Source organism: Adelges cooleyi, unplaced genomic scaffold (genome assembly GCF_023614345.1).
Source record: "Adelges cooleyi isolate 19-005CV unplaced genomic scaffold, UGA_ACOO_1.1 ACOO_flye_CR_arks_rails_tigmint_CR_PRNA_574, whole genome shotgun sequence".
NCBI classification, from domain to species: Eukaryota; Metazoa; Arthropoda; class Insecta; order Hemiptera; family Adelgidae; genus Adelges; species Adelges cooleyi.
The window spans coordinates 973946-1000360 of record NW_026096268.1 but is presented as its reverse complement, the minus strand read 5'-3'; the positions used below and the strand labels follow the sequence as shown (position 1 = coordinate 1000360).

Genomic DNA, 26415 nt, shown 5'->3' with positions numbered 1-26415 from the left:
GTGTGTAATGTTCAGTGTTCATTCAAAATTGTAACTTATAAACAAATTTCTTTTGGAAAAAAAATAAATATACAAGATCTTTTCAATAAAATTCAGTTTTTCCAAATATATCGAGTGACCTAACCTAACCGCGGTTTCAGTATGTCATCTATGACCGACTTTCTGGTTTATTTCATTCTGGGTATAAAGCTTAAATAGGTAAGAGGTACATTCTAAAAATATATCAAGTGTATATTAAATTAATAATATTTGAATCGTAGCTTAAGCTGTTATTTTCAACTATGATTTAACGATTCGTCGCACCAATTAAAAAAAAAATTGGATAAAACGTGTAATAATGTAACGCTTTATAGGTAAATAATTATGCATAATAAAAAAACGTTTAACGGTAATGTACAAATTTTCTTATCTAAAATACGTCACGCTTAACCTCTAAATCAAGGAGAGATCATTTATCTCTTTAAAAAACTTTCATTATAATGACCTGCTTTAAATTTCCCTACATTGCATGTAGGTATAACAGTTTTCCTGACGTCGGGATTTGGCCACATTCCAAATTTGGTATCCGCATTCAAACGGTTACGATACACAAGTAAATTATGATTTGTTTTTATATTAAACGGTTTGACCTTACGAACGTCTCAAAATAATAATGTGTCTTGTGCATATTTATTTTTCCGACGACGACGTTCATAATGCATAACACAAGTTTTTATATGGTTACCACACTGTATACAAGGTAATACTGCTGCTTCGCTATACTTCTGAGACGAAATGTGACCGTTGGGTCGATGAAAATAAATGCAATAAAGAAACAAAAAAAGTTTTGGCAGTATCGGATCCACACAGGTCTTGTACGATAGATACAGAGAGTCGTTTAATATTCATACCATAAACGTGGATAATCGATAATAGTCCAAAATCGTCTACACGAGCATTTCGTAAAATTAGATTAAAATTATTCAATAAATGTCTTATTTGATCTCAAGAATGGTAAATAAACTGACGTAATTGTATACCATCAACATGATATATTATTCGTCAATGTCTAATCTAATCTAATCTAATAGGGACCAAAGGTATTATTTTCCGGTCATATTTGTTAGGTCTGTCTGGGAATTTGGCTCGGTCGTTTGAAACCCATGCCAAATTGTTTAAACTTAACAAATTACAATTGCGTTTTCCTTTCATAGTGAGTTCTGCTTTTCAAATTGCCATTATAAAGCACATCCGTTGAATTCTGCAATAATAATAGTAAACAACAAAGTTACTCTGGTATAGTAGTGATCCTTTGATCATTGGACCTTTTTCCCAGGGGCGTAGCCAGTAGGTGGGCCTGGTAGGCCCGAGCCTACCCAAAATTGTCTACACATATATAGAAAAAAAACTTAATTATTAATAAGAATAATCATTAATAACTTTGTTTATCAATGGTTTATAGTGAGCCTACCCCGAAAAAATTCCTAGCTACGCCCCTGCTTTTTCCTCAATGACAAAATGACAGAATTAATATTTTCATAAGAAAAATTTTGAAATGAACACATAAATAAAAATGTTTTACGTTGAAAATCAGTCTATTCGCAGCTTTGGGATACATTACAATATATATTATAACTAATTTAAAATAAGATCCAATGAGGATCGTTCAGTATTATAGTTTCGACGCGAAGCTGGAGAAGAGTTGATTTTACAATGGTGTTTTTTTTGGCCGTACCCATTCTATTATTATGTTTATTAACAATGTCAATTTCTTGAAATATATAACAATACCAATGTCATTAAACTTTCAAGGATTTCAGGCCAAACATACACAATATATTAAACAGCAACAATACCTGAATATTTCCAGAAAATAAGGTGTGATTTTGTTTCAAAAAGGTCAAATAAATCAAAGTGAATCTAGTATGCAGTCAAACGTCCATTCGGCGAAGAAAAGCATGGTGATTTGCCCACGTTTAATTTAGAGTTGGGGTACGTTCAAAATCTGAAAATGTACTTATTTGTACGCAAATGTCTACAGCCGAAGTAGTGTAAATTCACAAATTACAAACGCATTTGAGTTTCAGAATTATTTCTCAACGCGTTTTACGAATACGATATGTTTTTATAGGTAAAAAAAAGTAAATAATTAGTTTCCATAGACCTTGAAACGAACTCGCTCGTTTCAGACTTTTTATCTTAATAGATCATTAAGTCGAAAATTGTCTAGCAAACAACATCAATATAATTATATATAGTATAATTATAATATTATGTAAATGGTTAGTCGTCACAAGTTAAACGAGCACCCAAAGCTCAACATTTGGAATATATTATCAAAATAGCAACTGCTGTGTTTTAATAACTAAACCATATGAACATTTTTATTTGATTATGAAACAGTACAAATTGTTAGTATGTTTTCATAGTTCTCACAAAAGAATAATATTATTTGATCCGTTTGTTTGGCTCGCGTTTTGTTGATGTTTGTACACACGATAAAAGAACAACAATAATAATAATAATATAAATACACAATTAAAATTTAAATATCGCAAACATTTTGTGGGCGTTATCTGCTGGCGCTAACGCTGGCCGTTATGACAACATTGTCTGGTAATATCTACATGCATACTAATAATAAATTCTGTTTTTTCACATTTACTATAACAGTATAATAACACCTAATTGTGTTTAGCCAGTTTTTTTTTAAAGAATATTATACGTCATTTTAATATTATTCGTCCGTCGAAAAATATTGACATTTCCGACATTTGTAACCCCATTTGTAACGTCCGAGTTGTTTTTTTTTGTAACCTCGACCAAATGAACAAAAACAGGTAATTTGTATAAATATCCTGTCCCATAAAAATGTTCAGCAGGTTTTCATTTTCATAATTATTAGTATTAATGGGAAACGTTAGGCGATTTCAAAATGATTCAATGAAAAACGGTCCAAAAATATACTAATTAAATTTGATATTTTATAACAATAATAATTGTTACCATATTTTTAAATCAAATTTTGGTAAAAAATCAATTATTATCAACATAATATAATTAAAAATAATTTTTGCTGTGTATGTGGGGGCGGGGGAAGATAATTTTTTTTATACATTTTTGGTCAGAAATTTTATTTTTTAAATATTGTTATAATATTTAATTTATTTACTTAATTAGTTTTAACATCATTTTTAAGACATTACGTTTCTGGCCAAATTATTCATCATTTAATATTAACGTTGTAAACATTTCTAAACTAAAATTTACATTATTTGTTAGTTTTGCCGTCTGGAACACAATATTCATTTTTGGAAAAAAAAAATATTGAAAAAGGAAAATGATAATTTAAATTTTAAAAGTGGTTTAAAGGAATAAAAGTTCAAGGATTTCAACTAGATGCTAGGACTTTCATTTTTAAAGTCCTACATATTTTTGAATCATAAAATGTATTTAATTATGTTGTAGATTATTACCTAGTTATAATTATTAATATGAATAATTCTTTGAAAATATTTTTCTAGACGATTTTTTTAAAATAAATAGTTTTGATAAGTTTCATAATCGAAATTAATAATTATTAGACAATAAAAGAAAATAAGATATGTCATATTATACACAAACAACTATAAACTATAGAACATTTAAAATTTTAGCAACAATTATTTATTTAAATTAACCCAAAGCTTGCAAAACCTTGTACATACTTATCCCCCCCCCAATTTTCGTTATAATGAAAAACAGGTTAAAAATATAGACGTATTAAAAACGAATGCTTTGATTTGTTTTATTTTCTCACTGCTTTCCAAGAGTATAATAAGTATCTCCATTTATTTGTCAATTACATACATCAGACTCTAAGCAGGCTAGAATTTCTCAAGTCAGATAGTCGAGCTCGATTCACGACTTCATGTACAAAAATATAAGTTTAGAGCTACTCGGTCGCAGTTGGACAAATATCATACAAAAAAATACATGCAATATAAATAAAAAACTATAAAATAATTATGATTAATAATAATCGAATAGGATAAATATTTACGTTTAACGTACAGTCAAAATATTTGTGTAAACGCAGTTGGTTCCTCTTAATTGGAAGTGATGGACAGCCGAACATCATGTCATTTCACTACACGTTTTTGCTGTCGGGCACGGTAAAGATCATTGGCCGGAGGAGCTAAATTTATGTCCTCGTCACTATCTTCCCCTTTACCCGATAGTCCTCCTATTCTCCGTTTCTTTTTGTTAGGTCCGCCATGGGCACCCAAATCCTCGTTTGCCCATTGCACCGAAACGGCAGTATCAAACAATTTAACGTCACAACCGTTATCCGCTTTTGGCGCTGGTGCTAGAATTATAAAAAAAATCTTAAGTAAAACAGAATTTAAACATAATTTTAATTGAAATATCAAAAATAAATTCCCACAATAACCTAGAAAACAGATCGATAAACTCAAATATTTTTACAGAATTGAATTGGACCATAATTTTGTCAGGCTTTTAGGTCTAAAACGTCCAAAAATAGACCACATTCAATCCCCTTAAGCTTTTTTCTCTTACAAGATTTTCAATTACATAGAAAATCTCACCTTTTTCAGGAAGAATGAGTCGATGGAAAATGTCCATAAGCATATCTACGGAAACAAATGGCCCGTGGAAACATCCAGGAGGCGGCAACACTTGCATAAGTTGACAAGCAGCTGGAGGTGGTGGAAACGTTCCTCCTAAATGATGGTCAATGTTTATTTTTTTTTATTAAAAATAAAAAAATACAAGTTATCCGTTCAAGTAACCAATTTACCTTTCACTATGTGTTCGCCCGGAAATGCATTCAGTTTTGGTTTGTATGGTACCATTTGAGAAACATCGGGTTCCGGTAACTGTTTCTCATTCGGTCGGTTTTCCAAATCATCTAATCCATCAGTAATGGCAGATCTTTGCTGCGAGTTGTGCATCGTTTTTGATGCCGTATTGGAAACTTCGTTATATCCAATCGACTTCAACTCGGGACTCGTGCATGGAAACAAATTCAAAAATCTGTATCTGTCCACAAGTTGAGCAGTATCTTTACCTTCAAACTCTACGAGCTAAGAAAATAATAATAATTAAATACATATATTTCATATTTTACGTTATATTTATTATTCAGTCAGCAATAACCCAGTTTTTTTTTTTAAAAAAGACCAACTGAGCTAGATTATTTTAGCCAACTCTATTAGTTACTTTGCCAAGAACGGCCGATCTTCGTTTTTCTACTTTCAATATACTCGACAAATCTCCAATATTCGATTCAAATTCAAGAAAACGATTCCAAATTTCTCTAAAATATAAACACATATTATTATGTACATCTTATAATAATTACTATCCTAACCAGAGCATATAGAGATCGGAGAAGTCGCATGTTTTTAGGAATTATTACAATTGAAAGCGATAAAATCACCTACTCCAATGCAAAACTGTTGTGTATGGTAAAAACTATTAATTTTATAATCGATAAATGGTGTTATTAGAATTTTCAGATAAAAGTTGAGTATAAAATGTCGACAATAATATTTTCAATAAGATAAACTACAAAATTACAATTATTTTCCAAAGAATAATGTGGCTACTTTCTAATTAAATTTATCGCTCCATATATCTGACCAAAATTTTTGTAAAAAATCAAAATAAGTAAATATTACCAGCTGGTAATTTTTTTAAATTGTATACAAATTATTGTATTAACTGTAATCGCGTTTTTATATTTTTATATGACTTGGTCTGATTACAGAAATTATATTGTGTTTTATATACGTCTGGTCTCAACGCAACCGTGTCTACTTTTAAGTATTATTAAACTTGTACACTTTCTTTATTTTTTGGAAAGGGTTGTTATTTTTAGCTTTGATATGAAATCGAGAAGGTATTGGTTTTGTTTTATAATCTAAGGTTAAATTATAAATTAAACTTTGAATATGTAATACAAAATGGTGATTAAAATAACAAAAATGAATTATGAAGACTCCAACTACATACTGGCAGATTGAACTAATGTTCAATTAATATAGTACATTACTTACACAGATTTTTCCGCTTCTAAACTAGTATTTGATAAAACTCTTTCGAACAATACTCTTGTATTGTTATCCTCTGTAAATAATATAGATTATTTTATATGTTAAAAAGTTATTTCTATTATTCTATAATAGAAAAATACCATTGAGATGGGAAAGGTAGTCGATATAGCTGAGAATGTATTGAGGATTGTCACAATACTTTTTTAAACCAAGCTCGAATATGCGAAACGCTATGTTTTTATCTTTACTGCAGTAATATTCCATCAAGGCGGCAGAGACGTACACCTGGAAAAAAAATGCATGGTTACCAAAGACAAATAATTGTATGGAAAACACAGATTTCACATTTAAAAATATTTTTTATAGTTTTTGGAAACTAACCAAGTGTAAATATTATACATTTTTATTGTTTTTTTTTTTTAACTTATAAGTTCTCCTAATTATTAAAAACATAATTAGTTAATATTCTGGTCATATATAAAAACATAGAATCATGGATATGTTTTTGGGCTCAGAAGACAAAAATTAAGGTTTTCACTTAATAAATCAATCGGTTAACTAATATTAAATAAACATTCTGATACGCATACATGATATTTGGACCTCGAATCTTCCCTGGCCTTTTTAAATACTGCTCGTGCCGCTTTAATACCTTCAGCTCGACGGGCAAACTTCATATACTGGACGTAAGTCTAAAAATAAAATCATAAAATACAATAGATCTGTGAAACAAAATAGTAATTTTTTATTATTTATACCAAGGTTGGATCGGCATGTTCGTTTTCCAAATAACTTTTGTAAATATTGTGTACTTTTTCATAATTCATTCGACCTTCCTCGAAATCGGCATAAGCGAAACGCAATAACATACTTGTTTTTAAGACCGTTCCAATTGCTCTTTCATAAACATTAGATGCTTCATCACTATATTGTTTAGCGGCCGATATGTCCTATAAAAAACGTCAAAACAAGTAAATAGTTAAGTTACATATAATATTATATATACATATAATATTTTATAACAGAGATATATTTATTTTCTCAATACATTATAAAGTAAAAATATGTTTATTGAATACGTTATTAGTCTGGGGTCAATCTAAAATTTGTGTGGGCATTTTCGCATCACAAAATGTGTTATGGAAATGGAACCTTGAACTTAGTTATTATTATTATACTTACTCCTTTTTCGGCTAAAATTTTTGAGCTTCCATCTAGAAACTGTGCTGCTTCGTACCAAAAATCGGGATGATGGCTCATACACAACAGAGCTTGATCGAAAGCAAACATCACTCTTCTCGTGATGAGTGCCGTGTCTTCAGTGTTCAGGGGATTTGATTTTTCCCAGATTATGTACTTTTTCCAAAGTTCCACCTATAAGAGTTTACAAATATGATATCACAAATTAATTTGGATGAACATTAAAGTCAAAGGCTTAACCTGTAACTGGTAAGTGATAAGAAGCGTCATATGATTTACATTATAAAGTGGTGATTAACACCGTACCAGTTATAAGTTTAACATTTTTTTCTTACCTGCTTCATCTCATCCATGTTGCCTGTGGGTGGAACACTTAAGAAATTTTTATTCAATCCTCTAATAACTACTTCGTACTCTTTGGTAACTCTCCTGGCATTCATATAGTCCCTACTCCGTTCGATCATCATCTTATCGGCGATCATAATGTTAATGCTCTGTTCGAACGCTAAATACTCTTTCCATAGTTGCTCTATGCTTATCATAGGATTCACAACACCTCTTTGGTATACCTAAATACAAAACATGTTAAGAACCATTACAACTGACGGTTAAAAAATTACTACCTTTCTGATGGCTGTGATCTTTTGATTTTCGGCATACGACCCAACTGCTTCGACGCTACTCAAAAATGTTATGTAGTCTTGCCATATGTTGTGTGAATGAATGTCCATGCCAATTTTTTCTAATGCAAAATCATATGCTTGTGCCATTTTTTCCCTTAAAGAAAACATGAAAACTTACAATTTCAGACTTATTTCATTAAAAAAAAATACTATGAAACATATTTTTTCAAATACTTGTAAGTAGGCAAAAGAGCTTTGGTTTCTTTGACATAAGCGAGGTAAAGTTTCCACAATTCAATGTTGAGCACTTTCACAAGACAACGTTGGAATAGCTAAAAAAAAAGATAAAAATGTAACTATCTTAAAACATTAATGTTACAATGTATTTAAAACAGTGTTGGCAAAAAAACCTCCCCTGAGTTTTTCTCCCAGAAATGTTTTATACAACTTATTTGGATAAAGATTTAAAAAGAAATCCAAATTTTTGCCAACTCTGATTTAATTAAATTCAACCATAATTCATTTTACCTTTTCTACTCTCTCAAAATTTCGACCTCGCATCTAAAAATTAAAACAATAAATAAGTTTAAAAATATCATTATGTATGTTTTTCATTTACAATTAAATGTTTGACTAAGACAACCAGTCTAAACTAATACTTTTAAGTTTGACTAAACATAATAATTGATATAAATATTAAAAAACAATAAACTATAAAGCAAAAAAATAATGTACACACAATTTGAAAATGTATAATTTGATCGTATTAGGTTTAATGTTGGTTTTGGTTTTTCATCTTTTTAGTCGCTAGACCAATTAGTTATAGTAAGCTTTTCTATAGTGGTTTTTTGGAAAAGAACAGTCAAAATGAAAGTCTATCTCTCAAATCAAGATCAATCACTTAATTGAATAAAACAATTTGAAGTAGAATAAATTTCAGACGGTTGTTGTTATCAATCGATCCACTTTATTTTGTTTACCTCCATTTCTATGTAATATTTCCAATAACGGCCTGACGTTGGAAAAGTTTCAACAAGCTTTTCAAAAAAAGATCGGACATCATTGATCCATCTGGTTTGAGCTTCACGTAGCAATATCGCCCAAGATTCGACATCCCATTGGTTTTCTCTGACCGCTTCTTGTGCTTCTTCTAATTTCTCATTGCCCCAATTCTGCAAAATTAACAAACGCAATATCATTAAAATATGTACAACACGACACACAATGTACAGTAGTAACTTATACTTTGTTAAAACATACATACTTATATTACTTAGACTTAGTCAGGGAGACAATTAAAAAAATATTGTCCTTAAAAATGTGTTGTTTAAATAAAATTTAAAAAAATGGGTGAATTTGTCTCCTATGACACTTTGTCACTGCTTAGACGTCACATTAATTCATCGGGGAAAAAGTACTAGTAAAAATACCTAGCAGTTTTTAAGGTTAAATAAATTATTTTTTTTACAAACAGTTTCAACAAAACATACAGTTAAACTTATCATCTTTTCAACGCTAATTATTTTACTGTTGTAGGTCTACTAGGGAATGCAAAAAACTTGAGACGACCAAAAGGTTCTAATGCTAAGCAATTTTAATTTCTATTATAGAAGTGACTGTGAGAACTCTCATTACCATAAACACTATAGTTCTAAACATGTTGCCAAAAGTTGCCTATATTTTACCTCTAATATCCTCAAGTAGGTATCGATTTTGGAGTTATTAGCTACCGTACTTAGTATTTATGAAGGAGAAATAATTTGACAGTACACGCTCTTACCACAGGGGGATATTCTTCTACCGGAGTTGTGTCCATTTTTGAATCCATTTTGTAGCTAATAAAAATCTCACATAAAAAGAAAAGTATAATTGGATTGTAATGTAAAACGACGAGAAAAGAAATTTTTGAAAATATTTTGGAAGCGTTTATTTAATTTTTATCATAATACCCTATCCCGGCTTCCATGTCGGTGAGTTTGTAAGCGTTATCTCGCCGTTTGGTAAGCGATTTGAGTGTTTGTCGTCGATCCGAATCGCTTTGCACCGTTGATGTCATTTGAGTAGTTGATAATCCGAAAACGTTATCACAACAATGAATCATGTTTATCAGCAAACCATTCTTGTCGGATCAATTACTTGGAAATTATCTACATTGATTTGATCATTTTTCTGTTGCTTGGCGTTTACAGTAATTTCGAAAGGGTTTGGGTGGATCGCGACCGGTCAGTGGGTGGGTACGCGTGGCCGCCTGAAACGGTCGGTGAATACCGACGACATGTGAAGGTACATAAGGTGGACATCCAAAATTGACTTCATAAAGAAAACTATGGCCGAGTTCATTAGAGGTGGCCCAGGCGTGGTGTTACGGGACAAGCTGCAGGCCACTCTGAGCCTCAACAGCGAGGACAGCCAAGACGTGCTAGATCAGGATTTCGATCCTTTCCTCGAACATGACGAACCAGACGGCTCTAATGTATCGCTGTTACAGGCACCACCCGAGGATCTCTGGTACCACGGCCGGTTGAGTCGATACGCAGCGGAAGAACGGTTGTGGCAAGCGTCCGAGACGGGTAGTTATCTGGTACGCGAAAGTGATCGCAAACCCGGTTCGTATGTATTGTCCTATTTGGGACGTACGGGTATCAATCATTTCAGAGTGACGGCAGTGTGTGGAGATTTTTACATTGGAGGACGTCAGTTTGACAGTCTATCCGATCTGATTGGTTATTATACAAATTGTTCCGACTTGTTGAAGAGGGAGAAATTAGTGCACCCTGTGGCACCTCCGGAGCCCGTCAATGATAAAAAACGAGTGGTGGCTATTTTGCCATACACTAAAATGCCGGACACTGATGAGCTGACTTTTCAGAAAGGAGACATTTTCTTCGTTCACAACGATATGGGAGATGGATGGCTTTGGGTAACAGCACATAGGACGGGCGAACAGGGAATGATTTTTAGAGATTTAGTAAGTGTAACAACTAACATTGAAAAAAATATGTACTAAGATGTTTGATATGCAAATAGTAGTTTACAAAAAATGTATATAGTAAATACAATAGGTAGATAAGAATCTAAACGTTGACGTTAAATGTTAAGAATTTGTCTAAATACAATGTTTGTTTTTACAGGTAGACAATTTGGATGAAAATATTGATCCTAACACAGTGTTTGATTGGTTCCATCCTGGAGTGACCAAAAGCGAAGCTGTCGATATGCTAGTCAAATCGGGTCCAGGAAGTTTTCTTGTCAGGCCCAGCGACAATTCTCCGGGCGACTATTCACTATTCTTTCACGTCAACAATCAAATTCAACGATTTCGAATTGAGAAGAAAGGTGTGAGGTATTTAATGGGTGGTCGTACGTTTGAATGTCTCGACGCTGTCATAAATAGATATAGAAAAGAGCAAATAGTCGAAGGTCATACTCTAGTTTTGCCAGTATGTCGAAATTCAAACGATCTTCTAGAGTTGCCAATTAAACAAAAAGAAGAGCAGCAGGCCGAAAAAATTTACGCGACACTTCGAGAATGCCGTGAACAAGTAGGACTTAAGAAAGTCAAAGGAATTAAAATGCAAGGGTATATGTACAAAAAAAGTGATAAAAATAAGAAATGGAAATCTTTATATTTTGTTTTAATCATTGATGGTGTCGATACTCATTTATGTTTCTATGACAACCCTAAAAGAACTAAACCAAAAGGTTTGATTGAATTAAGTTGCGCTTACTTATATCCTGTACACGAAAGCGTCTTTGATAAGCCTAATTGCTTTCAATTGGTCGAGAGAGCATTACCTTGTTTGGCCACCATAACTTACTTGTCTACGACATCGCAGGACTCATTTCAAGAATGGGTTTCAGCTCTAAGAATGTACTGCGTCACTCAACTGTCCAGAGTTCCTAAAGCGCAAAAATTACGTGAATTACGATTTTTACAACTACACATTCTTGATGCTCATAGGTTGCCATTTAAATTTGTGCCAAATCCGTTTTGTATAATTTCTTTAAATCAAGTAAAAGTAGCTAAAACTCGAGCCAAAAGTGGGCCTGATCCCGTTTTCGACGAAGAGTTTGCCCTGGATGACGTTCCTTTGGATGTTTTGACATTTACAATAAGCGTTTATAACAAAGGAAAAAGGTCTAAAGATACTGAAGTGGCTGAATTGACTGTGGATCTAAATACACTGAATAATGGTGCCGAAGTAGAGGACTGGTATCCGTTGAGCGGCGTTGTTACGCCTATAGGAGAGTGGGGATCATTACGGTTGCGTACTAGGTATTTACACGATCTAATCATGCCGACTGAAGAATATTCACCAATGCAACAGCTTATTCTCGACCCTGAACTAGAAGCAGTTAGAGCTTTAGCAGATCTATGCCATCAAGACCGAATGCCTTTGGCTACGTCATTGATGGGAATATTTCAACACGAGAAAAAAGTAGCTGAACTTTTAAGGAATCTTAATGACGTAGAAATATTTAAAGAAGATGAAACCACTACGTTGTTTAGGGCCGCTTCACTCACCACTACTCTGATGGATCTCTACATGAAGTCCATGTGCTCAGAATTTCTCAAGTCCGCCGTACAACAAACTGTTTTTAAATTGTTAGATAGTAAACAATCATGTGAGTTAAATCCGTGTAAGATGGACTCGCCCGACGATGCTTGTGATAATGCTGAATTTCTCCTCGTAGTGTTGGATGAAATCACCCAATCTATTTTCATGTCTGCCGATGCGTGTCCACGGACTTTACGTTATATATGCGGATGCCTGCAGAGAATGGTCATGAACAAATGGCCCTACGAAAGATTAGTAAGAACACGAGTTGTGTCAGGGTTCATCTTTTTGCGTCTCCTGTGTCCGGCTATTTTAAACCCCAGACAATTCAATCTCATTCCCGAGCCACCGCCACCTATGGCGGCCAGATCTCTGATCATGGTGGCCAAGTGCTTACAAAATCTGGCAAACCTCGTCGAATTTGGCGGCAAAGAACCATACATGGAAGTAGTAAATCCATTCATATTAAAAAACAAAGAGAGAATGGTGGTGTTTTTAGATCAACTGTCCAGCGTGTCTGAGAAACCAGAGTGCGAAGGCGAAAAGATAAAAGGAGATCCTGCTCGTAATTTGGGTACTTTACATCATATTTGTAAAACACATTTGACAGAACTGCAGAATCTCAGCAAAACTCAACCATCGCTGAAGAAACTCGTCACTGTCACTGAAATGCTTAACAAGCATAAACAAAAATATTTAGAAATGATCAATTAGGTGAAAGCCAGATTATATATTCGAGCCAGTCATAAGATTCATATTATATTGTAGTTATTAGTATTAATATGTATCCCCAACAAATTGTATATTATGTATTTTATCACTTTATATACACCAACGTGTCTCATCCCGCTCATATATAATTTTTACGTACTGAATTAAGCGAAACAAACCTTTTTTTATTGCATTTATCCATGACTTGTGAATGTTAGTGTGCACAATCGTTTCTTGGCGTGTTTAATAAATCAAATAATTATTACTCTTAATTTTAGTTATAAAAATGTTTTTATAATATTAATATTGTACATGCGGATGTTTATAAAATTTGTGGAAAATCCTATAATTGTATAATGACAATTATATGTCTTGATTTGTTATGTTCATTTACCGCTTAACGCCTTTCTCAATATGTTAAAACAACTGTATACACCAATTTCGACTTTGACTGAATTACAAATTACTTTATTATTATTAATTTAAAAAAAAAATTAAAGATAGCCATATTATGTTCTTATTTTAAAGGCTGTCAATTTTGTTAAGCGCAATAAAGTTATAAATTTCGTGCCAAAAAAAAAAAACAGTTTTCAAATATTGATTTCACTCTGACGTCAATCAATTAATCGTGTGAATAATTATTTCAAACATATACTTATTATTGGTGAAAACTTGAATATTTTTCTTTTATTTTGTATTGTTGTGTTATAATCTATAAATAACATGACACAATTATATTGGATAGACTAACAAGTATAAATTAATTTTTACAGGCGTTAAATTCCTTTCGGATGTCGAAACTAACTTTATTTTCCACAATATCCCATTGACTTTTCGATTAATATGTAATAATGTTAATGTTATTTTATATTTGTAAATGTTGCGTGCGTAACGTGATTGTTATTTTTTCAGTCGTTAAAATTTTTACACCATATATCAAATTCATTTTTTTTTTTTTAATTTAACAGATCACATATTTTGTATCTATTTAGAAGAGAGTATACGACATTTTATGTTTACTAAAAATTGTATTTACAAAAATGAACATCATTGAAATAAATCATAGTTGTATATTGTGTTTTGTTAGAGTTGGACATTATTCTTATACAGTTTTATTTATAATCGAGTGCCGACCATTACATGTCAAGACGTTACACAAAATCTAAAAGAAAGCATTATTTATAACGTTATAGTTTTGGAATGTTATTATTTTCTTTTTGAAAAAAATGTTTCATGAAAATGGTCACTAAATATATTAAATAACATTACTGACAATATTGTTAATAGTTTTGTGTATTTATTTAGTGTTCAAGAAAAGAGAAATATCATCAATTTTATACGTAATATAAATAAAAAAAATCAATTGTTAGGCCCATAATAATAAATAAATAATATGTTTATACTTTTTAAAAACTTTTTACCAAGTAATTTAGGTTTTTTAAATTAAAATAAAAAATTATTAGTTAGATATATTTGAAATAAACTGTTATTTAGTGCATCAAATAATTTTTAATTTCTATTTAACGTATAAAATAAAAGTTTAATTGAAATACATTTTACTTACCGCCCTACACTAATTTACTATTAAAATATTTTGTATAGTGTTTCCTTTTGAAAACAATTTAATTTATGCTATAGTACAATATTAGATAGTATTCTAATTTTTACTATTTTCAGTATTTACTAGAGCTTTACTTTATCAACTTTGAAACTTAAATAGTAACCTTATTAAATATCATTTTAAGAGTAACCTGGTGTAGAGCGTTAAAAGAATCACCTGGTAGGCATTACTTGAAAAAATGTATTATTTAGAAAAATAAATAATATTTTATTTAAATACAATTTTGCTTTTTTGGCATTTGGTCAATTCGTTTTTTCAACATTGACTAACAGATAAATGTTTTTACTTAAAAATTGAATTATGTTTCTCCTTATAAAACTTGGAAAAAACATAATACATTTTAGGTTTAAAACCTTAGCAAAAGTTGTTAAATATACATATTTTTTCACCGTTTTAATAGTATACATTTATTTTAAATGTAATTGTATGTAATGGAGGAATAAATAAACAATAATAGTAATACAAATACTAAATGTACATACAATTGTTGACAAAAATAATCTAAACAGAATTGACATGGAATCTAAAAATAAACAATAAGCAAAGCTGTAATTGAATGCATTAATTTATAATTAATTTACCAATAAACGAATGGTATATATATATTAAAACAATGGTATATTTATGTGTAATACATATTTAATAAAAAACTAAAATTATGTAAAGTAGTACGAATTGGCAAACGATACAAGTTGTATGATGTACCAATTAAATTGAGCATACATTAAACATAAAATAACTAATAAAAAATAATCCTAAAGTTAAAACTATATCGAAAAAAGAAAACATTAATCAAGTATATACATATTATTGTATAAAAAAGGATGATAATAATATCATCCACCCTTAAATTAAAATAAAAATAATTATGTTATAATTTATAGATTGCCTAAAACAGCTAAGGTTAAATAATTTTCTTACATAATACATACAATACATTTCTATATAAATAGAGTTCATAATAAATACGTTATAATTTAAAATTGAAGAACGGTTATAAAAAATAAAATTATTTGCATACAGTTATAATAGCGGTATTAGACAATAATCACATAGCGAAGAATTCATATGATTTTTTTTAATTCACCATACAAAAATTAAAAGTCTTAGCTATTTTCTATTCAATAGGAAACAGCTACAGCTACACCAGTTCACTACAATTTTTTCACTACAATCTCAATATGTTCCTCCTTCTCCGTTTTTCGTACATACGTTACTACCTTAGTAGTGGGTTTTTGAGTCATGGCTTTAATTATTTCATAGCCGATTGCTGTGCCCATTGGTGGCGGAACGGCATTACCGATTTGCCTATGTTTGTTCACAATAGGTCCATAAAATATGTACGAGTCTTTAAAGCCCTGAGACCTTGCACATTCTCGAACGCTGACGACACGATGTTGTTCAGGATGTAACACTCTACCCTGTTTGCCCATTGGTTCGGGATTAGTTATGGTAGTCGAACAAAACCCGGTCCAAGCCAAACGACCATACAGTCCAGCCCAGTTATTATGTCTATTACCGGTATGGGGTAAGCACCACGGAATGATTGTATTATTTTGACGATCTTGCGGGTTACATTTGTCTCCGCTAGCACACGGACAAACTCCTCGCAATGCGCCATTTTTGCCTTTTCCGTTTTTAATGTCGTTGTGCGTGTAAAGAAGTTTGGTCGTCATTGTTCCGTCCGATAACTTTACTTCTATATTGGGCAAGTCTCTCCAATCACTGCCTTCACCGAGCGGTATGAGTTCCATTCTAGCTTGAACAAGAGGAGACATGTCTTTACAAATGTGATCGATCAGTACAGATTCGCTAAAACGATGGTTTGGAAACCTGAGTAGTTTTTGCATATGTGTAAGCGGTCGGGATTTATATGTGATACGCTCATTGAATGCACCGTTATTTATTTCGGGCAAATCAGACCATGCATCATAAACTGTTACTGTTCTCATAGGGGCCGATTCATCGTACTTACAATTAGTTCTAAATTTATGATCACCAATTTGAATACTCAAACTCGAACCTCTACGATTAAATACGTGTTTGGGTTCTGGATAAAGTGGTAGTTTTTCACCCGGCGCTGCGGCTAATATAATCAATCGTCTCCTAGTTTGGGGAACTCCAAAATTACCCGCTTGAAGAATGCCAAACGTACACTGGTAACCCATTCGAGTGATGCACCTGAGCGTCAGTTTGAGCACCATGCTTCTCTTAAATGATACAAAATTTCTAACGTTCTCCATAACAAAAAATTTTGGACGATAAAAATCAATATACGAGAGAAACGATACGATCAGAGAATTTTTAAACAATGAATACTGACCAGAGTTAAAACGATTCATACCGCTAAATCCTTGGCATGGAGGCCCGCCGCAAATGAAGTCTACTTCACCTCTTTGTGGTATTCTTTGGTTTTTTTCGTTAGTCAAATTACCAGCCATAGCTTGTTTCAAGAGATAGTTGCAGTCTTCAACAAATACTGTCGATTCAGGATTGTTTAATCCGAATGCGGCCGCTGCCTTATCGTCACACTCGATAGCCCAATTGCTTTTAACCAATCCACTGTCTTCTAAGCCTCTCGACAAACCACCACAGCCAGCAAATATATCCAAGCCCCTCAAGGGTTCGACTTTTGGATAACTAGGAATATATTGTATTTTGTCTTCGTCTACATATTTATAATTGTAGTTCACGTAAACTTCTTTGCCAGTAAGTCTTGCCGAGCAGGGCAGCTCGTGATCTGGAACAACAGTGTCAGTCAAAAAATCATACTTGTTCTTAAAATAAAAACGATCCGGTCCCTTTGCTGTCCAAGTGAGAGGCTCTTGAATATTATTGATGTAGGCCACATAACATTTCCCACATATGTTTTCATGTGTCACTCTGAATTCTTCCTCTGACCAAAGTAACAAGTTCATGTCGGTATTTTTGGCAAAGTCTTCTATGGGTATTTTTTCAGATCGGTACATACGCCGTACAATAAGTCTAGCATTTTTCTTATCGTTGTCTAAAGTGTAAATGGCTAATATTTCAGCTATTTCAAATGGATCGGGAGTGTTTTCGTTTGAACCGCGCATAGTGTTTTCTAGAGTTTTACGATAATACTCTGGGTATTCGTCTTCGTCGACTTTTCTAAGTCCTTGAGGACTTTTATTCTTATTTGAATCCCTATGCACAAATCGCTTTTTATCAACAAAATTTGCTCTTTTGGCTTTTAAAAAAATATCAGGCTCTAAATAAATAAAATTTCCTATTTTATATTCTTCGCGTTTATACTTAATTTTATAATAATACAGTATTTTACTATCTTGTTCAATAAATTCGAGAAGTACTGGCATTTGTGATTTTTTTTCTACCTTTTCGTTGTCACAATTACGACAATAGTTTTCGCTTAGTTTCATTTCTTCAATATTCAAATAACAACCTGGATATTCGAAACGTCCTAGTTCATTGTCGTAACACAATTGATAGAAAAATGATTGTTTGTCATTGCGATTAACTGGCTCCATAAGATCTTCTAATTTTGAACCACCGAGTTTAAACCAATTATCACTAGGAAGTTTTTGATGAACATTAAGTATGCTGTCAATATTATTTATTTCAATATTTTTACATTTTTTTAAAGCGAAAATTTCATGCGGATCTGATGTTTCACCTAATACCGTTTCATAACTATGCATAAATAAGCTAATGTGTGCCTTATCTTTAAAGTTTGTTTTGTAGAAATATTCAATGCGCCCAATAAGCGGCACTGCTAAATCAGTATTTTTTACAACTACAAACATCATTTCACGAAGTTTTTTATTTTTCCACATCACTTGGCTGTTGTTAATATCATCAACGTCAGATTCTTCATCTGTTTTAATTTTTACATTACAAGCGTCTTCGATTACATTTTTTATCAGTTTATTGCAGTTTACTGTGGCATCGTTCTCTTTATCTTCACCGTCCAATTGGGCAGCAAACATATTTTCAAATACTTCTTTTACTAATTCAGTAGTCGTTGCTTTACTAAATTCTCGCTTGGCAACATCTGTTTTAACACCTCGAGTTCGATGTCCACCTCTTTCTAATCTTCTAGACGGCGCTTTAACAGGCTTCGCTGCACCAGAAAGCTGAGTTAATGTGTCGATACACTGAGTTTCAGCTAAAGGTAAGTAATACGTATCGTTTGAATCGTATTCGGTCACTTGATCAAGAACAAATTGAGCATGAGCAATAAGGTCTTCTTCAGTAAAATTATTTCCTGTTGCTGGATTAACAGAATTAACAATGCAATTTAAAATATCTTCATAGGTTGGATCGTCCGATTCACTATTATTTAATATGCTCTCAATAACAAGCTTGCTTAAATGTATTTTTTCAGTGACAGACGTCATATACTTTTTATATTTAGGGTGTGGTTCGATTAGTAAATAATCAGCATAGTCGGTAGATACGCCGATCAGAGCTTTGTCGCCGCCGTCGTATGAAGAGAGCCACCATTCCAGTATTGGGCCCAGTTCTTTGGCGGGGATCCCCTCTTCGATACTCGGACTATGATCGTAAACAGGTTTCACATAACCTGTTAAATACAGCGCCATGTTCCTTTCCATCATACCCGTGTCGATAGAACACATGTGTCCGTTTTCGTCGTATATACTAAAATCAGTGAGATTGTGCTGAATGAAATCGAAATTGTCCGTGTAAATATTGGCCAACGTATCGTTGGTCAACACAATGCACTCCGGTTCAGCGTTAGGCGGCATGATTGCGCTTTCAGTTTGGGTTTTGTAACAATATTTACATCGCACGGTGGGTTTGACAATGGGTTCCTCGACGATGGGAGGCGCCTTGAATTTCTTTTCGTCTTGTTCCGGAGCTTCGCTGTTTTCGCGTTTGATACCAAACTCGCGTGGAATGCTCAGCGGTTCGGCATCGGTACTCGTTCCGGGCGCCATCGGTTGTCAGTTATTATTGCGCTATGAGAATACATTGAAGAAAAAAAAAATCAGTAATAAGTATGTAACACATATATTTTTTTATTTACACCGTTAATCTGCAAATTCATACAGTATTTCAGTTGTAATACTTACACGGCACATAAAAAACTATAGCGTGGAACTGCAAATGGTTGACGTGTAGACTAGTCGCTGTGGAATTAAAAAATAAATAATTTGCAGCTGCCACAAAACGTCCCAAACGTCACAACCGGAACGAGGCGAAACATATACAATAGCTAACCAGAAGAGCACACTAAGCGATAAATTAGAATGAAAAAAACCGCGAAAATAATACACAGTTAACCGTTATCAATATTGAAAAACAGCTGTCGGCAATGAGTATAGACAAGCGAACAAATTTCTATCTACACTCTCTTTGACCAACGTTCAAATAGTTCTAAAAACACTATATACGTGAATTGTTACCGTATTATAAATCAGGTTCGTTCTATAAAAACAGAGTACACGATAAACTGTCATTTGAAATAAAATAATTTAGTGAATTTTTTTTTAAAGCAATACCTACACGTAGTGCAGGACGCAGGTTCTATTTTAAGATACATTAGTATATTAATTGTACCTACGGTAAGAAATTTAAAATGTGCAGTTGACTTCCAAAATATGTGTAGTCGCGAAATAAGTTTGATTATTCGATATTAAAAATTAAAATTTGGAAAATCTTTGAAGTTTAAACATTAATTAGCCCTTTTTTCAGGGAGTTGTAGGAAGTAAAAGTAACTTTACATTTAACAAATTCCTTAGATATATATAAGTAAAAGTAGTCGATACTCGATGCTACAAACCACAGAAGATATGGCGAGGAATTCAAAACTTCTTTCAGAATGGAAATCGGGCCTTTATGAGCACAAAGGATGATGAAAATACCAAGGGTCTATTTGTACAAAAATATAGAACTAATATGGATTATAGAAGTTGAAAAATAATAGAAGATAAAAAATTAAATACCAAAATAGACCCCTCTTTTCTGTATGATTTCCTATATAATATAGGTTTGCTGTTTACAAATTTTAGCATTAATGTTAAATTTAGTAAAAAGTTGCCTATACAATGCCCCTTAATAAATCATAGTCGCGAGGCCCTACGTAACTGAAATAGTTTTATTTTATTGTACGATTACCTATAGACAGCGCCACATATTCCTCCGTGTGATATTATAAGTATGAAGTTCATTGTTCATTGATAATAAAATTAAAAAAAAATTATATTATGATGCTCGTAATGTACTTTTTCCTGAAGTATCCAGTCTCTAGAGAAAATATTACTACATTTATCATTGTATTACGGTTTTACTATAGATTAACAAATGCTATAACCAAGATTTAAAAAAAAAATACAAGTTAGAACATATCAAAAATGTCCGAGTAGTTTGAAAATAGGTATATCAGTGTACCTATTACCTAATATTTAAAATATTTAAAAACACTACTCGAAATGTGCTTAAGTTTAGCAGCTAAACTATAAAATTTGTATTTAAAAAATAAACTTAAAAAAATGTATTCTCATAAGTCTAGATGTTTATAAAAAATCGGTGCCGTAAATTGTTTAGTTAAAGAAAAACTTTTTTAGGATATTTTTTTTAAATCAAATTTTCTTTTCTTTATTTGATAAGATAGTCCATACCGAATCATCCAGCCTGGTCGTCCGTCTATTTTTAAAAATTCTAATATTTTACTTAATAATATGTTACTCTAAATAAATAATTTGAAAAAATATCAAATGGTATAAAACAAATGTACTAATGTACTTGGTTTCTTAAAAACATTATAAAAATTGAATAGATAACTTATTAAGTACCATATTTTATTCAAATTATTCCGTCTATGGAGTTATATTTTTTAATACATAATAGGTACATGAAATTTTGATTTAGTTTCAAAATTAAAATTTCATTTGTTTGGTTTTTAAACTAAACATTTCAAATAAGTTTTCTAAACTAACCTACTCAGTCCATAGATCTCAAAATCCTTAGTGGTCTAAATATTATTATAGATAGATGTCTTTTTTCCTATATAATATAGTTACATGTAAAGCTAAAATTGAAATGCTTAATTTTTACTCTAAAATAATTAATGCACATAGTTTTACATCTATTTCAAAATCAGGGAAAACAGCTTTAAACGTTTTTAATTATACTATAGTTTTTTCATAAAATTACATACACTATTCAAGTGTATTAATATTTGTAGGTGTAAGTGAGTGTAACAAAAACTGTAAGCTGAATATAACACGGTGGCTTAAGTAGTTATTTACTATAATTGAAATAAGTTTGTAGGCAGTATAGGAATGTTAAAAAACATAATTAACTTACATGGATACACATTATGAATGTTTGTAAGGACTAGACAAATAACGTTTAAACTTTGAAACTTAGTCAGCATTTAATATGTGAAAAAAAATTGAATTTTAAAAATAACTTCGGTTAAATTTGCTATTTTAAAAGAACTATGCTCTGTTTTACAATACCTTCTTCCACTGTTCCTTGGGAATCCGGACCTTGTATCTTTCTCTGTTATTAACTAACAATTTATGTCAAAATTAAACTATATTACAGTTGTATTTTTTGTGTAATTGCGTGTAAGATCGGTTTTTTTTAAATAAGTAAATATATTTAATCAAATTTGCTCATCGCAAATCGTATGTTCTCTGAACATAAGTTATAGGCACAATTATTTGCAATACCAACGCTGTTTATTTGTTCAAATATCTAAGACAGTCTATTATCATTATTTTTTTTTTTTTTTTACCCCCGGTGTAAGTTATTTGACGTGTGTCGTGTATACACAACCGTTCATTATAGAACAATGAGTAAACTGAAATCTGTCGGTCGAGGGCTCTCGTGATTTTCTTTACCCTCGTGTGTTTTTTATTTTATTTTTTATAACCGACGAGTCTAATTGCTGGAAAATAGCCGAACAAACCGACGTACGTACAATGTATATATATATATATATAATATAAGTATACACATTGATATACGTAAGTACTGCAAGTATATACGTGGGAAGAGACTGGTCGACGAGACAACGGTAGCCGAAGGGGAACAGTTTGTGCCGTCGCTATGGTTACCGGGATATACACCTCCCTATTCGGATATAGTGTTGACATTTGCACCCGGATTTAACGAAAATTGCTGACACCCGGCAATTGGTTTCGGGAAAACTGTATAATATTATATACTTACATTGAAACTCGGCCGACTGTAAAAATCATAAAATTAATTCTTACATGAAAATAACCAATGGCAGTACTCTACAGGCTATCCGCCGTATAGTCTATAATATAATCACTTTTCTAAAACTTGACGTAGAGCTAAAATGTGTACACTTATATTATATTCACATAGCAAAGAGGCATCTATATGGATATTTAATATTTATTGTCAATGCAGTCGGGCATTGTATTTTTGCAACGCAGCGAACCTTTATTGGCAATGAGTGGCTCAAGGGCATATTTACCTATGGACAATCTTAAATATTAGGAGTTATACTAGAATGTTTACTTAGGATTTTTGCTGCGAAGATATACGCTTTAAAAAAATGCAAAATTCTATCTAATCTAAATATCAATAACTTGGTCCCCGACAAACTTGAATATTTTTTATTTAAAAACAAATTTCAAATAATTATAGCTATTTAAAATACATTTGTATATACTACATTAATTAAATTTGTATTTTAAATATAATCTTATAGTATACTAGTAATTTTATATTTTAATTCGTTCAAATGAAAATAAAATTGAATTTATTATTTGAGTTTTTAATTAAATAAAAAACGTCCGAGCGTGGTCTGAGGTCTCTATCTACAATAATTTAGATAAACTCTTGATCAGTATTTTATGAATAGGTAAATATGCGCTAAAACTGCTGTGAGTGTAGTAAAATCAAAAGTAGTCTTTAGATGCAATGGAACCTGAACCAGAATCAAGGAGTAATAAAAATTTAAATAAATAACTCAGTTATTCTGGAGAAAAAAGTAAAAACTGGTCCAAGTTTTGAGCCGGTAAAATATATTGAAAATATTGGCAGGCAATCGACAATCGATTGCGTCAGCAGCAACAAAGTGGAGCAAAAGCTCTTGACGAATCGTTGTAAGGTCAAAAGATGATCAAAAAACATTTTTTATCCGGTTTTATCCTTCTAAGTTCTATGTACAGTTCTGTAAGTTTGTACACTTAATATTTTTGTTTGTCATTCCGATACGATAAAGTTGATTAATAAAAATAGTTAATTATTTTCTTTTTATAAAGTGTGCAAATGTTCTTTTTAGTAATAATAATTTTTTAATAACATTTTTCATTTTACTTCCTATTAATGCATCTAATTCTTGAGCTTTAAGAAGTATCCATAATTAATCAAACTATTATATATTACTTTCTTTTAAATTTATTTACACGAGGAATACGGATCAATTATTATGTTTTTGAATTAGCATTTTGTGTGATAACTGTTGGGTTAATCCTGTAGAGTGTAGTTTACAATAAATGAATAAATATGTATAAAACCATCTGATTGTGAGTTTATAACTGAGCACCGAGGTATAGGCGTAGATAAATTAAAACCGATAGAAAACCGGTTTCCAAAACAAATTTAACGATATTTTTTTGCTTGTAAAACTTGTCAAAATTTAATTTAAAACACACAAGTATTATAATAGTAATAAAATACATACAATTTAAGTATACCTATCTTGTTACATATAATATATGTGTGTTATTACAAACAAGTAGGTATATCGTAAAATATAGGTACATATATTAACGCGTGTAATGCTATTACTTTTTATTTCACTGAATCCGAATCTGGCCCCAGTTTTGCTCTAACATGATTAGTTATATTTTAAATCGGCTCCAAAGTTGTAAAAAAGAACGTTGTGTGGTATTTTTTCTAAAATATATATTTTCAATTAGTCTTTATTATTCTCATGTTTTGCTGAATTCAGAACTGACCTCTTGACTTTATATAGCACTTTCAGTTTTGTAACACAAAAGAATATATGAAAATTCTGATTTTTATTTTTTTTAGGTTTAACAACAAATTTAAATGCTAGAAAATCTTATAAAATTTATATAATTGGGTTTTATTTCAAAATCGTGTAGTACCTACAGTGCTATTTTAAATTTGTGTTTTCGAACCCATGATAACTCGATCTAGGAAATAATGCCTTTAAACAACATTTTTTTCGTACAGATCAGACATTGACCACCGAATTTACTTTGAAAGACAACACCGGAAGTTAAAAAGAGTTTACTTCTGCACGACTGCACCCTTAACATGTTTAACCTATTATGACCTAAACATATCCGAAAAATAGTCTATAAATAGTGACAAATTCGTTAGGAGTATTTTTTAGGTACATTTCACTTTCGGTATCGAGTCAAAAACTAAGAAAACGACCACAACGATTTTCCGTTGAAGGTATGGAAACCATTCTTTACACCCTTTTTTTGCAGTATGATTTTATTTATGTTTCGATATATTAGTGAAAACATTTTTTATCTCGCGTGTATCCCCACACCCCATCCCCGCGCTACTCTAATTATCGTTTGTTTAATACTGAGGAACAGACCGTGCGAACTTTCGGTAACACATAGCTTCGATACGTTACAAGTCGACACCTATGACATATTTTTGTGTGCGATAACCGAAATGATAATTTATTAACGTCACGTTAATGTTTGGTATATTATTTTGTGGGGTATTCGAAAATAGAGCAAAAACCGGCGGCGGTGGACGATAGACTAGGCGACGCGCAACCGCGGCAAGGCAGTGCGGGCGGCCAACGCCCCGTGATTGGCCGCCGTGGTCGCCGCCCCCTGCAGTTTGACGACCGCCAACTACAGCAGCATCCGAAGGTACCCGCTGGCGACGGTCTCATCAGTGCAGACGATACCGGGATCCGACGACTTTTGTTTCTAAAGTCTAAGTAAATTAAACGACGCAATTTTGTGCCTACGACAGGCCGAGATGTGTTTTTAGGAAAAAAAACATTACCTTGGTATCATACAAAAATACTGCCGTTATTGAAATTAACCCGTTGCGAACCGAATACATTTGAAGATAAAGTCGTCGGCCGAAGGATTAAAGTTGCGTTTGGAGTACAACGGAAATTTGAATTATTTTCAAGGTGAGTGCCGCCTACCTTGACTACACACGTTACTAACCACACGTCAGAAAATGTCTTATCGACAGACAACGCACTAATAACACTACTACACCCGCATTTCTGGATTTTGTTGTCCATCTCTAGTAAATATTTGTAATTTATGTTTATACCTAGTGTTTGACTTAAACGACAGCGGTTTGGCCTTTTACTGTACTGTCCGGAAGCGAGCAAGGGTGCGTTTTCATTAAAAAAACTGGGTGTGCTTAAGCGTTGATTATAAACCTCCAGGCTCCATGTAATTTAAGTCTTAAGGCAAGGAATACAGACAATTTTTGAGTGTACTAAGCACACTGAACCTCCACAGCCCCCCCCCCCCCAAATTGTACCTAGTAAACAAGACGAAATCACGGAAAAATACATAGATGGTCCTACTAAAATTATGGTGAACACGGGGACACAATACATTTCTAGTTGGAACGACTAAATAAGGTCAAAAAAATTAGGTGACGTACCTACCAACTACATTTTTAGAACTGTATAAACTATACAGTACTGT

At 32.1% G+C, this 26415-nt stretch overlaps 4 protein-coding genes across 4 annotated transcripts in view; 2 read left to right on the top strand and 2 right to left on the bottom strand.

The window, feature by feature from the left end:
- Positions 1–3741: 3741 nt before the first annotated feature.
- On the bottom strand, positions 3742–9815 carry LOC126842782 (protein suppressor of forked). The gene is made up of 15 exons (XM_050579928.1): positions 9642–9815; positions 8842–9033; positions 8390–8422; positions 8096–8193; positions 7862–8015; positions 7574–7807; positions 7221–7412; positions 6797–6988; positions 6629–6730; positions 6179–6323; positions 6042–6111; positions 5203–5299; positions 4781–5066; positions 4569–4703; positions 3742–4327 (listed from the first exon to the last, which is right to left on the bottom strand). Exons 1-15 carry the CDS (start codon positions 9687–9689, stop codon positions 4101–4103), a joined length of 2205 nt encoding a protein of 734 aa, XP_050435885.1. The 5' UTR covers positions 9690–9815; the 3' UTR covers positions 3742–4100.
- Positions 9816–9969: 154 nt separating this feature from the next.
- On the top strand, positions 9970–14373 carry LOC126842781 (ras GTPase-activating protein 1). Its single transcript, XM_050579927.1, has 2 exons — positions 9970–10829; positions 10993–14373. The coding sequence occupies exons 1-2, from the start codon at positions 10188–10190 to the stop codon at positions 13132–13134; spliced, it is 2784 nt and encodes a 927-aa protein (XP_050435884.1). The 5' UTR covers positions 9970–10187; the 3' UTR covers positions 13135–14373.
- Positions 14374–15202: 829 nt separating this feature from the next.
- Positions 15203–19980, bottom strand: LOC126843318 (DNA (cytosine-5)-methyltransferase PliMCI-like). Its single transcript, XM_050580745.1, has 2 exons — positions 19828–19980; positions 15203–19713 (listed from the first exon to the last, which is right to left on the bottom strand). The coding sequence occupies exon 2, from the start codon at positions 19690–19692 to the stop codon at positions 15907–15909; it is 3786 nt and encodes a 1261-aa protein (XP_050436702.1). The 5' UTR covers positions 19693–19713; positions 19828–19980; the 3' UTR covers positions 15203–15906.
- A 5666-nt stretch (positions 19981–25646) lies between these two features.
- Positions 25647–26415, top strand: part of LOC126842926 (single-minded homolog 2-like) — a 32845-nt gene continuing 32076 nt past the window's right edge. Inside the window, exon 1 of the mRNA XM_050580155.1 lies at positions 25647–25880. The gene's annotated coding sequence lies outside the window, so the exon portion shown is untranslated. The remainder of the gene's footprint in view (positions 25881–26415) is intronic.

Coding starts and splice junctions, on each gene's coding strand:
- LOC126842782 (XM_050579928.1), bottom strand. CDS start 9,689: ATGGATTCAAAAATGGACACAACTCCGGTAGAAGAATATCCCCCTGTG. Junction 7,413..7,573: donor ACATGGATGAGATGAAGCAG/GTAAGAAAAAAA, acceptor AAACTCTTATAG/GTGGAACTTTGGAAAAAGTA. Junction 6,989..7,220: donor AAATTTTAGCCGAAAAAGGA/GTAAGTATAATA, acceptor CGTTTTTTATAG/GACATATCGGCCGCTAAACA.
- LOC126843318 (XM_050580745.1), bottom strand. CDS start 19,692: ATGGCGCCCGGAACGAGTACCGATGCCGAACCGCTGAGCATTCCACGC.
- LOC126842781 (XM_050579927.1), top strand. CDS start 10,188: ATGGCCGAGTTCATTAGAGGTGGCCCAGGCGTGGTGTTACGGGACAAG. Junction 10,830..10,992: donor GAATGATTTTTAGAGATTTA/GTAAGTGTAACA, acceptor TTGTTTTTACAG/GTAGACAATTTGGATGAAAA.